General features: G+C 45.9%; 1 protein-coding gene across 5 annotated transcripts; it reads left to right on the forward strand.

Moving 5' to 3' along the window:
- Window positions 1-283: 283 nt before the first annotated feature.
- Window positions 284-14982, forward strand: LOC113587881 (WD repeat-containing protein 49). 5 transcript variants are annotated; one of them, XM_027026808.2, is made up of 20 exons: window positions 284-539; window positions 1183-1345; window positions 1894-2337; window positions 2513-2689; window positions 2859-3030; window positions 5280-5447; window positions 5577-5725; window positions 6028-6261; window positions 6613-6777; window positions 7066-7181; window positions 8240-8370; window positions 8745-8846; window positions 8958-9086; window positions 9244-9434; window positions 10246-10443; window positions 11036-11235; window positions 13362-13486; window positions 13657-13803; window positions 14025-14169; window positions 14877-14982. In XM_027026808.2, exons 2-20 carry the CDS (start codon window positions 1265-1267, stop codon window positions 14917-14919), a joined length of 3117 nt encoding a protein of 1038 aa, XP_026882609.2. In that variant the 5' UTR covers window positions 284-539; window positions 1183-1264; the 3' UTR covers window positions 14920-14982. The 5 variants fall into 5 exon arrangements, with proteins under 5 accessions (XP_026882609.2, XP_026882606.2, XP_026882608.2 ...); XM_027026805.2 differs by having other exon boundaries at window positions 14025-14969; XM_027026807.2 differs by having other exon boundaries at window positions 9247-9434; window positions 14025-14969.
- The last annotated feature ends 10 nt before the right edge of the window (window positions 14983-14992 follow it).

The raw sequence follows: 14992 nt of genomic DNA on the forward strand, positions 1-14992 counted from the left end.
ACAACAGTGTGATGGAGGGGAGCCTGGCTGCACAGGATGTGGAAACTGTAATAAAACGCTCTCCCTCACCTCCCTCCTGTTTGCGCGTGTGTGTGTGTGTGTTTGGGGAAAATGTGCCCCAGGCTTAGATAAGCTTTTCTCTAGTGTCCAATCTGTGAACAGAGGAATGGCCTGGACGCACAAACACGGCCCTGTCTTGCTCCCCGGTTGCCAGGAGACCTACCCGAGGCTTTAAAAGAGGGGGCTAATAAAAGCTAAGAACTCTGTAGAAGCTGGTGTGGGCTTTACCACCATCAGCGCCCCCGGTGGCCAGTTCAGCACTTTCTATAAACTTCCTCGCTCACGCTCTCTCATGCGCTTTCTTCGTGAATGCTTACATTAGAATAACCATCTTTGTTGTTAGAACTTAAAAGTCCCACCTGGCTGACCCTTGAACTTGTGGGGTTTATTTAAAAAACAGAAAGAAAAAAACTTAAAACCCTTGTGGAAAGCCTTTAAGACCTGGGCACTTTTGGACTGCGTCATACACAGGATGATGGGTAGGGGATCTTTACTGTGGTTTTATGCCGTTTTAGACATTTGAGCTAAACACTGGTCTTTCCATGTTTGTCTAACTGGATTGCTTTGTGGAGTTGCTGCATGTGTACTATGGTGTATATGAATTAAAGAAATTGAATGACAGTAGCTTATTCTTTCTTATTATTTATGCTTTTGTGATATTGAAAAATCTTTGCAATCTGTGAATTGACTTGAAGGTTTAAAAGAAGCCATTGAGGGAAAAAAAACAGTAGCTAAGGGTGGCCAGAACTTTGGCTTTATTACTGCTTCCTTCACTTTATGATCCTGATGCCATGGTGACAGGTCTTGAAACTGAATACTGAATTGCTGTGTCCTGTAACACTATAGGTGGTTTCTGCCCTGCCATGAAACCCACTCCCTACCACACTTATAATCACATGCCTAAATCCAGTAATTACTCATAGAGCACACAAAAGTGTTCTCCACTAAAGCTGTTATTAAAACAGCATTGCAAACTACCATGTGTTAACATTCCATGGTTTATATGTTCCTGCAAGAGGTCAATGTTTTTCATAGCCATAGAATAAATCTGTGTTGATTCATTAATATACATGAGCGTATTGGCCTGCGATCTGATGCAACGCGGTGGGGTTTATCTCGAAGTGAACTTGCTGCCTTCTTCACCAGAGGAACCCCACACTCTTCTTTTCTAGCTCTTGACTGACAGCTGCTGTGAGCTGAAACCATGGCGACAGCGAAGGAGGCGGAGCTGTTAGAATGTCGGCTGAGCGTGGAGGATTTGAAAAAGCTGCAGCGTCTGTTTCTGGTGAGGCGGGCGGCTTTGGGGTGTGAGAGAGAGTGTGCCACTTGCCAGAAGATGTTTTAATAGGTGTGGGTAATTGTGCTGAGTGAACCATGTGTGTATCGATCGTGAGCTTGGGGAGGTCTTGTTTTGATGCTCGATCTGTTTCAGCAGTGCTTGCGCAAGTAGGCCAATAATGTTTCCATTAACTTAGTATCTCAGTCTTTTCTTGTTGAAAAAACACACAGAATAAGAATAAGAATAATTTTTTTTCTGTTCTGTTTTGACTATATTCACACACATACTCTCACATGCATAAAAGCATTTTAACACATTTAAGTATGCTTACGGCAGAATAACATCCAAAAAACTGATGAGGAGGAGAATGTGTACTTCTATGTCAACTTTACACTTTAGTTATGTGTACTTTACAGTTCAATTCTACACTGTTAATTCTGTCTGTTACATAACAGCATAGGCATTCTTATGCTCTTTCTAATGAGTGGTTAAGAATACATGTGTGACATACAATAACTGCATGACCTTTTGATCTTCTCGACCTCTGACTGCAGCAAACTGATGGCTCAAGCGTGGCACTGTCCATGAGGCGGGCGGAGTTCATTGAGCAGGCCTGGGCTGCAGTCGGCCACGGCTCAAGGGAGGAGTACGGAGATTTGTTTGACAGCGTAGATGTGTCACGGGAGGGATGGGTGGACTGGGAGCACCTGGCCTCCTTCCTCCTCCTCGGACTCTTCGAGAAGGAGGAGCATGCTCGCACCGCCGCCGTGCCGCGCTGGAGGCCTGCCCGCACATTGCCTGCCACCCACGGTGGGCCTGTCCAGAGTGTGGCGCATCTGGGCACAAGTGGGCGCTACCTCAGTGCCAGTAAGGAGGGCACCCTGGCCGTGTGGTCTGAGGACCTGACCCTGCTTAAGACCCACCGCCTGGCCAATGATTCAGTCATGCCCAAAGACTTATGGGTGACGGGGATGGTGCTGCTGGCCAACGTGAACAAGGTAAACATGAAATAAACTTTAATCTCCTTAGTGTAAATTTTACAAATAAACTTCATGCATTGAGGACGGTTACCCTCTTGTTCCTTTCCAAATGTGTGCTTTATACCCAAGTATGTGTCTGCATTTTGATTGGTCTGTCTTGTTTCATTTGGAGCCCCTTTGCATGTCCCTTCAGATAGCAGTCTCCTTCACCTGTAAGGAGGTCTGTTTCTATGACCTGCTCTCCAAGCAGGAATTCAGCTGCCAGTATAAAGTCCACAGCCTGTGCAACACTCCCATCAGCCTGCACTACTGGCACCACCCCCAGAGGCCAGAGCAGGCTGTATTGAGCATCGGGGACGTGGCTGGCCAGGTGGGCCTTCTTCATCATTGTAAACATCATCATCATCATAAATGTTCCAGCAATGAAACTGCTCAGAGTTGGCTCGGTCCCCTGATGTCCATTTTATGGTGTGTGCATGTGTGTGTGTGTGTGTGTGTGTGTGTGTGTGTGTGTGTGCATGCGCGTGTGTCTATTCCAGGTGAGTGGGCTTTGTTTCAGATCAGCACTGATTTCTCTCTTTGAAAGACCTAGCATGAGTGTGGAGCATGACTCTGTCGTCAGCATCAGCTGGGCGGAGCTACAGCAGGGCCGTCATCGCTGCTGTTACACGGTGACACACACGGCCCACGGAGCGCACTGGGTCCGCACAGGTGAGCCTGCTGCACTTGACCCCTCACCTCCACCCCACACCTCACAACGTCCTGCTTCAGAAGCCTCTGGTTAAATCCTTCTTGTGTAGAAGTTAGGTGACAGTTTCCAATGTGGTCTTTCTACTTTATAATCTCTGTTTGAAAAAATTTGGAATCGAACATAGGGCACATGTATGTGCACATGCTAACTCACACAAACACAAACAAAAAGCTTGCCACCGCTGGTAATGAACACATCAGGGAAGAATGTCACATTTCAGAACACGATGGTTCCCAAGGACTGGAGCCTGGAAAATGAGACGGGCTGTATTTTCAGGGTTTTTTTTCGCTGGTGTATCCAGACAGCTTGTCACCCTTCACTACACACATCAATTAATATGCAAATCAGCACAGTTTAGTAATTGCTTACTCAAGGCCATCAAAGGATGCCTTGCCAGTTTTTTTATTCTTTTTGATGTCACACCCAATGAGCTTCAGCTGGGCGATTAACGGAGAGCTGTATCCTGCTCATGATATGACCCGTCAGTCTGACACCCACACAAACAAGTCTCCCTCTCTCCAACACACACAGTCACTCTCTCACATACGCACACAAACACATATAACAGTGTCTTATGCACTCGCAAATACAATCTTGGTCTCGCTCTTGTCTTATTCTTGCTCTCGATCTCCCTCTCCCTCTCACGCTCTCTTTTTCACACACACACACACACACACACACACACACACACATGCAGTGATCACCAGTGGTGAGTGATCAGAGATGCAGGAATCATTCAGTTCTCCAGTTTTCCATGAGACTTCCCTTATTTTCCTCCCATTACACTTTATTCATCTGCCCCTTCGTCTCCACTTCAACCTCCTACCCTACCCTACCGGGGCTCCAACCATAACCCTCTCACCATGCCTTCTTCAGGGCTGCGCTACTGCATCTCTCTCTCCCTGAAACCCCTGAGTTTAAGGCAGGCACTGCACATTTGCATCACGATTAATGCGGCGACCTCCTGCAGACATGACATGGCCGCTATGTAAATATTATTGGCAGCCTGCATCTCACGGGGAGCTGAATGACCTTCAGACTGCTGTCGACAGTGTCCCTCTGGGGCTTGGAGCTTCCCGCTGGAAGGCACAGGTGCTGATGTCATCTGCAATCGTCATTTGGAATGTTTGTAACATGACCCAATCTCTCGAGCAGCCAGCAGCGATCCACATCTTGCTGATGGGCGGATAATATTGGCATAGCTGTGTGTGTGTGTGAGTGCACGTGCGCATGCGTAATGGGCCCCTCCGAGAGACAGGAGTGATGACAGAGAGAATAGGAACTGAAGTAAACAAGAATAACAAACACAAGAGAACAGAATAAAACATAACAGAACATGAAACAGACTTGTTAATTGAAAACTGCCGGGCGCTTTATCTCCATTGCTGAATGTGGCATCCTTTTGATGTCTTCACCCCTGGAGAGTTATCTAGTGTTCCAGAGCTTATGTACATGAGAGTTTGCGTGTGGGTGTGTCTAAAAAAAGAATCTGCAACCCTAATCTTGATCATGGTCCGAACATTGGGCCTGGCAGGTCTCTGTCTCTTCCCCCAAACCATTGGAGTGTGAAGCATCCCTGACAGGTCCTTGAAACAGGATATATTATCAGCTTTGTCACTTGCTTCCAGGCCTCTGCCTTTTTTGTCTTGCGCTGAATGTCTGATCGCTCCATTATGCATATTTGAATTAAGTGTGAAAATTCCATTTTTCCTTTCCTTCCTTGTATGGCAACAGATATACCCCAAACCCCCATGCTGCAGTTTTGTTGTATGACACTGTAATCTTCCCCCTTCTTGTAAATTAAGAATCATGTCTTTAGTGCATAATCAGTTTCTCTTTTTAAAAAAGGTTGGTAGAGATAATTACAAGAAATAATGTCAGGTACCTATAAAACATCAGATCTTAATTTATTATTGGGGAAGCGGGGGGGGGGGGGGGGGTTATGTCTATTTAAAACTTGTGGTCATTATTAATTTGGATCATTCTAATTAATAATGACTTTATTGCCACTTTAGCCTCTATAACAGAAAGAATTATAGATGTTTATTATACATGTGCTGCTGTGTGGAGTTTCACCTTGTGTTTCCCTTTCTCTACAGTACCCTCTATGCCATAATTCACACATGCCTTTGAAGTCCCGTGTTCTTCTATGCTGATGTTCTTCTCGGGCCCCATACTGCACGTGCTCAGTGTGTTTGTGTTTCGTCAGTGCGCTTCCTAGGACCTCTGGAAGCTTTTGCCTCCTGCAGCAGCGCCTCCCAGAGCAGCCTGGTGCTGGCTTGGAAAGAGGTGTCCACCGGACCCCTTCGGGTCACCTCCTTCCACACGGAAAAGGGCCTAGCCGATCTCGACTACCATCCCGGCCTCAACCTTATCGGTATTGCATCTCTTGCCTTGTATGCTGTCAATTAACACGCTGTAGGGACAACCGGGTCATTTCGGTTGTGCTGTGAACACTGTGATGTCTGTGTGACGTGCTGAGACGGTGCCCCTCTGTCCATTGTAGCAACGGCAGGCTTGAATAACCAGGTGTGCCTGTGGAACCCCTACGTCGTCTCCAAGCCCGTGGGCGTCCTCCGGGGTCATGTGACCAGTGTGGTGGCAGTGCAGTTTATGTTGGCAAAGAAACAGCTGATCAGCTTTTCCAAAGACAAGGTGAAGAGGAAGAACTATCTGTCATGGTGAAGATAAGAGTAATAGCGTGTCAGTGGTACAGTTTAAATGTGTGAATTTTGTAGTACCCCCCTCTCTCTATCTTTCTTTGTCTCTCTCTCTCCCATATCTTTTCTCTATTGTCTCTGTCTTTTATAACACAATAGATGTAATTTTAGTTAGCTACTTCATATTTTTTGTAATATTGGTAGTATTTGAACATATGGTTGATAAAAGGCTTAATTAAAATAAAAAAAGCTTTCTCTCTCTCTGTGCACCCATATACACTGCATCCTCTCTCTTAGGTGCTGAGAGTGTGGGACGTGGCCAGTCAGCTGTGTCTCCAGCGTCTTGCGGGGATTTTCCCCAAGACACCGGAGTGTAAGATGCTTGTCTTCTTCCACGAAGAGCGGTCGCGCCTCCTCCTCTCTTTCAACAGCGTTGTGCTGCTCCTGCAGGCACAGGAAGATACGGGGAGAAGGGTGGCGAGCCACGACAGCTCCGTCACCTGTGTCCTCTACAATTCCCTCTTTAGACAGGTGGGGGCAGTGTGGTGCTGTGCACCATGGCAGGCATGTGCCCTTTGATAGTGAGAGATAGCGAGGTAGGCTGGTCTGGTGCATCGCATGGATGCCATGTGCCAGAGAGCCACTTCCAGCCTCACATGGGCCACCCTGCTGTCTGTTTAAGAAGCACGTTATTGCTCTTTAATATTTACAGTTGAGAAATGGTGAGCATGGGAGAAGATGATGTCGGGATGGTTTGAGTCTGCCTTACACACACACACACACACACACACACACCCACTCACACACACACACACACACACACACACACACACACACACACACACACACACACAAACTGTTCCTGTTCTGTTCTTGCCAAAGGTCATCAGCAGCGACTCCAGCTCAGGTGTGACTTGTTGGCTCATGGACACAGGTCAGAAGGTCAAGCACTTTCCCCGTTGCCACGGTGATGCAGAAATTACGACCATGGCACTGGATGAGACGCAGACGCGGCTGTTCACTGCTGGCACGGATGGTGCGGTAAAGGTTAGAGGCCGTGACTAGGTGAAAACATTCTCATGAATTTTTTAAACCACAGTTCCCAGATCCAAAAAATTAGCAGTCACTGCAGCTTCTGGATTAAACTGGGTAGGAGAGTGAAGGTTTGACCCTCCTGGGCTCCATCCAGCATCAGTTCGCCTCACTGTTAGGACAGAAACTCTCTCTTTACCTCTTTAAATGTATCATCCTGTTTGTGTGCCTCAGGCTGATAACATTGTATGCTCTTGTGTGTGTGTGTGTGTGTGTGTGTGTGTGTGTATGTGTGCATGGCAGGTATGGGATTTTAATGGACATTGTCATCACAGACTCAACGCAGGCCGAGGGGTTGCCGTGGAGATCTCTCAAATACTAGTTCTGAGGAGAACAGTATTGGTGTTTGGCTGGGAGAGGTAGGAGGCAGCGAGTAGCACAGAGAATGGGAGAGGTAGGAGGCAGCGAGTAGCACAGAGAATGGGAGAGGTAGGAGGCAGCGAGTAGCACAGAGAATGGGAGAGGTAGGAGGCAGCGAGTAGCACAGAGAATGGGAGAGGTAGGAGGCAGCGAGTAGCACAGAGAATGGGAGAGGTAGGAGGCAGCGAGTAGCACAGAGAATGGGAGAGGTAGGAGGCAGCGAGTAGCACAGAGAATGGGAGAGGTAGGAGGCAGCGAGTAGCACAGAGAATGGGAGAGGTAGGAGGCAGTGAGAGCAAACAAAAAAACCGAAAAGGTGAGGATGCACAAGAGATAAAGAGAACGAATGAAAGACAGAGACAATGAGACAGGGAAAGAGAATGAGGGAAAAACATTTTCTTGCCACATGAAAGATGACTGTGTGCTGGGTGTTTATCATTATACTCATTACTACCACTACAGCTTAGATTTAGAGTAGTCTGTTGTGTTTGTGTGTGTGTGTGTGCGTGTGCGTGTGTGTGCGTGTGCGTGACAAATACCATCTCTCACCACTCACAGTTCTACTTTCCATCACAAGTGCTCCCCTATCTGTGTGTCTCTCTTTTTCTGTCTCTCTCTCTGTCTGTCTTTCTCCATGTCTGTTTCTCTTTCTCTTTCACCCTTTCTCTCTCTCTTCACTACTGAGGCTAGCTAGCCCATGGTGGTCATTTAGCATCAATCCTGACACTCAGTGCATGCTGGTGCTGCCAAATCCTGGTAAAAATTGGACTGGACGGGGCAGCTGGATGTTTGTGAACCAGTGAACTTCTGCTCTTGTTCTACCTGGCTGACCACCACCAGTGATGGATTTCTGCCTTCACCCAGCTCACCTGTCCCTGGACACACATGTGTACACCTCGCCTCTCCCCTACCCTGGACACAGAATCTCGTGCTCTCGTGCTTTATCTGTTTCACTTCTTCTTCTTCTCAGTCCCTGATTCTCTCTCTCTCTCTTCTAAAACCTTTGGTAGATATTGTATTGAGCTGCCTCTTTACCTTCCCTCTGTCTCTCTTGTAGGATGGTCACAGTGTTCAGGCTCAACATGTTCTCAAAGTACTTTGTTGAGCCGTCAGAGTGGAAGGGCGCGGTTCATCACTGCAATGACATCCTGTGCGCTGCGTTCCGACCGCCTCAGACCTTGGTTACAGGTACTTTGCTTGTGCGGTGTTCTCTTGCTCTTACCGGCCATCTTACCATAACTCACCAGCCTGTACTAGAAACCCTTCAAGGAATCATAGCACAGCACCCCCACCCCCAGCTTCCCCATTAGTGGAGCAGCAGGGACAGACTGCCACGTGCATGACAGGGCATGTTGGTAGGAGACTTGGATAATTATTATCAGTGGGCAGATGAACACTGGAACTCCTGCACTGCGTCTCATTTTTTGAGGACCTGGATCCCTGTGTGTAGCCCTTTTAATATTTCCTTTTTAACATTTCTCCGTCATGTGCAGCTTTGCATTGGCTTTGACATGAGTGTTGAAATTGCTTCTCATTTTGCCTGTTTGATGTGTTTTATGTAGGGGGCAGCGATGGAGAGATCATAGCGTGGAACAACAGTACTGAAAATGCCCTGCGCAAACTGAGTTTGGGAAAGCAACAGCATCTGCTCAAGTTCAGCTCAGGTGAGATTTTTAACTTGAACTCTACGGACCATTCATGGGCTCAATCTGTACTCAATCTGGACATCTACGTCTGATGCTATATAATAGAAGCCACTTTGATCTTCATTGCAGATAGTGCCTTTTGTAAAACCAGTGCTGTACAACCATCCACAAACTCTAGTGCCCCCGGTGGTGAGGAGGACCCTGAGAGTGTTACCAGATTGGTTTTTCTGGAAGGCCGAAAAGGAGCAGCTGCGTCAGGTAAAAGAATGAGAGAGAGAGAGAGAGAGAGAGAGAGAAGAGGAGAGGAAGACAGAGAGAGAAATAAAGGAAAAAACAGTTTGATGTAAGTCTAGGCAAATTGTGGTTCAGTGCTACCAGTCTATACCAGTCATACTAATCTGCGTGATTGCCCCAGTAGGTGGTGCTGACCTCGTGTCATGTGGCGGCTCGGGCATGGTCCGGTTCTGGAACACTGCCAACAGCTGTGTTGTGGGGGAGTTTGTGGCCCACAAAGACTCAGGGTCCATCATTCTGACAGTGGACAGCAGGGGGCGCTACCTGGTCACAGCAGACATGGATGGCTGGCTGAAAGTGTGGGATATACAGGTGAGAAAGTAAGGGGTGTGACTCAGTGACATTTAACAGTTTAATCTTAATAATAATCTTAATAACAAGTTGTGATTAATAACAGGGAAATGCAAGGAAATATTAATATACAGAACGCTATGATTAAACACCTATTTCTATCTTGGACGATTCAGTCTGGATATGTGAAACTTAAACAAATCTGTCCAATGTTAAATGAATCACAGAACCCAGCATCATATTTTAAGTAACGTTTCAGCTGTGCTTCAGAACTACATAGCTCTCTGCTGTATTTCATCTGGACAAATGCTACCTTCTCCAGCCATCTCTGCTGCTGTCAGAAGCAGAAGTTTTTGTCCTTGAGAGACAAATGGAGCCTGACAGCAAAACAGCGATGATTTATGATGGGAGGAGGGGTGTTTGTCAATTCCCCCGTAACTTCCTGCGAAGTGTAACCACTTGGCCCAATGAGGATGGATTGGGCGTTCGTTTTCGTTCTGCAGGTTTAACAACTCATGATAATTTGTGGCCTCGCGTTTATGTGTCGGATGGTCCGCTTGCGTGATGTAATTTCCTTACAGGCCCTCTAATTCACTGGCATGGTGTCCCTTCCAGAGGACGAGCCTCTGTCTCACACTCCTGTCTTCTCAGCCGTCTGAGTGCCAAACCCCCATTGTTATAATAGTAATTACTCTCACAGATTTCGCGACCTCGCTATAGGAAGGTTCAGAGGTCAACCTGTTTCATGCGTATTTAGACATACACCCTGTTGATCCTTGCAAGCTGTCATCCAAAACTGCCTGCAGCTGTAATGATTCCTGTGTTGTGTCAGGAATACTGCATCCACCCTGCAGAGAGTGTAACCAATCAGATGCCAATGTTGCTGTCCAGCCTCCGCGCCCATATCGACTGTGTCACTCACCTTGAGACATGTGTCCATGGTGAGCAGCTCTTCCTCCTCAGTGCGTCTGCAGACTCCAGCCTGGTGATCAGCTACCTGCCTGGACCCACCATAGGCATCTTTGGCCAGGTGCGTTTTGGTAATGTGCCAGTTGTGGGCTGAAACATTTGGAGGTCATTTGTCAAAAAAATCACAACAAATGCAAAAAAATAAAATAATAATAAAAAATAAAAAATAAAAAAATGCACACACAGATTTAAAATGCAAACTAATCAGAAAGCAGACCACTTCTTCAATTAATGTTTTTTAAAAACAGTATTAAAGTAGGTAATTTTCCCCATCCTGTGCAGTTCTGATTGCATGCTGGCTCAGTAAGATTTTTAGGTGTCAGTGATTTATAACAGGGCATTCTCTCTCTCTCACGCTTTTCAAAAGTTGTGCACTGACAGGCCAGACAGCAGGTTGCTGAACTGATGGGGAAACACATACTAAAATGCTTCTGAAGCTTTGTTTGAGGAACAGCAGATTTAGGGAAACACACAGCCATGGCACAAGGTCTTGGCCTGCAGTAGAGTAGCTCATGGATATGTTTACAAAGTTTGGCCTCCTTTTTCCTGGTGCTGTTACTGAAGCCTGAGGCCACGCCTGTGTAGGCTGTCCAATCAGAGTTCAAGTTGCCTCTCCTTCACTTCTCTCCTGTCCTACCTTTCCTCTCCACCAGGAGGTGCACTGGCGCCTGGGTGAAGTCGGCAGAGCCACCTTAAAGGAAGAGAGGGAGGCGAACCCAGAGTCTAGCCAGGAGACAACAGCTCCCGCAGTTGTCCGGGAGACTGCCCCTGAGCAGGTCCACCCAGATCCTGACAGCGCAGTGGCTGCAGTGTGCTCGGAGGCTGAGGAGAATGATGGGCAGGCTGACATGCTGTGAGTCTGGGCTGTGTGTGTTCACGCCCTGGTGTAGCTCAGATGGAAGTAAGGTGGTGAGGCAGTGTGTGTAGGGGTAGGATTGGAGGTGAGCACACAGGGGTACAAAATACAGATGCAACAATTCTCTCTCTCTCTTTTTCTCTCAATCTATCTTCTTGCTCTTTCCTTCTATCTGCTCTCCATCTTTCTCACCCTTTTTTTCAAATACACTCACAGTAATGAACAGATAGGAACAGACAGCTGCTGGTTAAATGCCGGCAGACGGCTTGTTTCCACATGAGAGGCTGGATTACACATTTACCTCACAAACTCATTAGTGTTTCCACATCTGTGGAATAGATAAAGGAGATAAAACGCTCTTACATTCTCTCCTGTCACCGTCAGCAGTGCTATTAGCCAACATGCTGATTACAGAAAATTCAATCAAGCGCCTGCTCACGTGTAGTCCCGTCTGCCTGTTAGCGGCAGCCTGGTCAAAAACAGCCGGTCCGCCCGAGTTCGTTTGCAGGAATCTTGCTTCACTTCGTTCCTTTGAATACAAGTCCTGAAGCGGTCACCAAAAAGGAACCTTCCAAACTTTCTGACTACTCACTCGAGTTTTGATGCATCTGTTGTCCTTACACGAAAACGTCCCTCAGCTCTGTTAAGCTTGTCTGACGCATAGTATCCTCACAACCGAAAAGCTCGTTTAAAAAGGGCCAGTAGTTTATGTTCGCATCTGAAACTACCGCTTTAAATTTACCGTTCCTCTGTTCCTACATCATCCTACGCTCCGTTTCTCTCTCTACCATTACTCGTATTTAATTGGAGCTGAATGGCTACACTCATCCCACACATTTAGGCTATACAGTCTTCATTTAGATATCCTGAGCAGCAAAGGCGCTCACCTTCGTAATCAGTGGAAACACAGTAAGGTAACTGAACAAAATGAAATTCAGTCTATGAAGTTCAGCTTATTACAGTATCGATCATCTAGATTTATCATCAAGGTTCTTTGCTTGAATGTTACGTTCCCAAGCCGTAGCAAGCAGTCGTAAACAGAAAAATGAACATACATTTCAGCAAAAATAAACATGGGCTTCAGATTAAGAACATATACAAATAAATCAACTGAAAAATCTGGCTAGTTTCATAAAAGTCTGAGAGGGTTTGCTGTGAACACTTGAAAATGAACTTGAAAATAACCACTAATAATTATAAAAAATACTTTCCAGCAAGTGTACTGTGCACAAGTGTTAGTGTATACCATTATAATTGGTCTTCTACTGAGAAAAAAAACAACTTTTCGATCTGCAATTTTTGTATGTAAATTACAGTGGGCACATCAATTAAAGCAGCAAGACAGACTTTTGTTAAGAAAGCATCTCAGCAGTATGTTCCTCAGATGTAGAAAGTTCACAATCGATAGAAAGTCCTCCACAATGAGCCAGGCATCGACCCAAGCTCTAAGCAGACTTTGTAATGTGTATGTGTGTCGTTCCATGCTTGTATGTGCACTTATGCTTTTGTGCATTTTGGTGAATGCCAAGATGTGTGTGTGTGTGTGAGTGAGTGAGTGAGTGAGTGAGTGAGTGAGTGAGTGAAAGACTCCAAAAATAGGCCTCAGTCTGTAGTCATGACCACATGTGTGGCTCCTGAAGCTCAGTCGCCATAGTGACCATTTCTTTCTATAAGTGTGGGGGTGAGGTGGGTGGGAAGCAGCTGATGAAGGTTCAGGCACAGCTGGGTGTAGAGAACCACCAGAGATAGCAACTAAAATGTTTAGCATAAAACATGCGATCTGTTAAAATGTACACACTCAAAACATATTAGTAATGAAAGGAGGTCATATTTAGTAATAAACGCAGGTCTGCGTCTTACCAAACAAATTGTATGTTATGAAACCAAAGGATGTGATACTGGTGGTAGACAATATGTTTCTCTTTAGGCTGCTTTGTGCCTAAATTGTCAATAGTTAGTCATGCAAGCTACAAAAAAAATTATCCAGTCTGGGTTGCTTCATTCATGATGGCATGGGTGCCCTGGTTCTAATAAATTAATGTTTCATTACTATTAAAGCATGTGTCTGTGTGTCAGTTAGTGCCTTCTGTTATGACCTTACTATCTTGCTCCCTGTCTCCTAGGCAACTCAGTATCCTTGATGACAGATTTGCTGTGCAGGGGCGGAGCTTTAAGAAGGGGCATGGCATATGGCAGAGTGACATCAGACAGCACCTATATGTGAATGGTGCTCACAGCACCGATATTGGTCAGTCCCAGTTTGGTCACTTACATTCACCCTCATACCACTACATTTTCCCTTTGTCTCCATATAAATGTTCTTTTAGCCAGAACTTTAGGAGGTTTTGTAGGAGAACCGTTCACATTTCCATTTCCTGTGTTTAGTGATGATGTCTTTTTTTCTAACCTTAATCTCAGGCACATTCAGAGAGCTCAGGATCGAAGAGCTGGACCCAGTGGATGAACTGACCAAGCCTGACTTCGTCATTAATCCTCATTTATACTTTGAAAAGATGTGGGAATCCTTCACCCCAACTCCACCCCCACCTGCAGTAACCAGAGAGAGTAGGAAAAACCCTGGTCCACCTGAACTATGCTACAGGCATACACATACACACTCAAGCATCCTGACTTAACTCCCCAGTTTAATGCTTATATAGGCTTCTATGTTCCTTTGCTACAGTGCATCCAGATTAATGTCTGGAGAGCAGTGCTTCTGTGCAGGTTTGTTGGTTAATATCAGATGGAGCCTTTGGGATAAAGTGTCAGTCTTTTGTTCTCTCTAGCTTGTTTGAAAGCAGCATTCGATGAAAGGAGTCTGTTTCCTAAAGACGTACTGGAGCAGGTGGACAGGCCTCCTGGGCTTCGGCGCTACACCCAGAAAGTCACTGTGATGAGAAATGACGCAAGAGCCATACACCGGAATGTGGGGTGTGTGTGTGTGTGTGTGTTCTTTTCCCCTCCCATTTTTTTCTTTACTCAGTCATAACGACTGGGAGAACATTCTTGTTCTGTCAACGCTGCCGGGCCTTCTGGGTAATATCTTTTTCATTTCATTGGATGCTGGTTGTAACTCGGGGCAGGTAATTTCGGAGTTATAAAAGACCAAGTAAACAACAGGCTTCAGGTCAGCTCCATTTCGATTCATTCTATTTGGAAGCTTTGGCTCTTCGTGAGGTGGGATTTCTGCTTAGGAATGCATGAGATGAATTTGCTTTCTGAACTGGCAGAATTGTAATGGCATTGACCCCAACCCCAGTAAGCAAACTGTTAAATGGTCAAATACAAGATCGTTGCCCCTCCATGGAGGCAGCGTCCTCGGGCTTCTCAGTGAGTGTAACAATATAACCGAATAGGACACTCGGTCTGATGTCACTGCAGGCTAAATCAGTTGTTTTGTGTGAACCAAAGCCCCTCTTTCACATCAATTTAACACTATTCGGTAGCACTCCAAGGCTGAATATGTTGTTATCAAGGTCACAAGGTCATGTACATGATCATAAGCCTTTTTAGCATAATTGTGCAGTATGCAGGATTTAGGAAACAGCGACAGGTAATGGCTGGTCATGAGTGGTAACTGCGTGACCTTACTGAACTTGCTCACCCTGATCAGTCTATCCTATTATTTTCTCTCACAGTAAACCCAAAGCCAGCACCTCTGGAGGATTCAAAGCCAAATGAAGCTTTCAAATGAAAATGTACAAATATTTTATCATTATTATAATTATTGGTGGTGGTGGTGTTGCTGTTATTA

This window comes from Electrophorus electricus, chromosome 4 (genome assembly GCF_013358815.1).
Source record: "Electrophorus electricus isolate fEleEle1 chromosome 4, fEleEle1.pri, whole genome shotgun sequence".
Lineage (NCBI taxonomy): Eukaryota > Metazoa > Chordata > Actinopteri > Gymnotiformes > Gymnotidae > Electrophorus > Electrophorus electricus.

What these genes read in the sequence shown, in the direction of transcription:
- LOC113587881 (XM_027026805.2), top strand. Translation starts at nt 1,265, where the DNA reads ATGGCGACAGCGAAGGAGGCGGAGCTGTTAGAATGTCGGCTGAGCGTG. An exon ending in TCGGGGACGTGGCTGGCCAG is followed by an intron (nt 2,690 to 2,858) that starts GTGGGCCTTCTT and finishes TGTCTATTCCAG; the next exon opens with GTGAGTGGGCTTTGTTTCAG. An exon ending in TCCCGGCCTCAACCTTATCG is followed by an intron (nt 5,448 to 5,576) that starts GTATTGCATCTC and finishes TGTCCATTGTAG; the next exon opens with CAACGGCAGGCTTGAATAAC.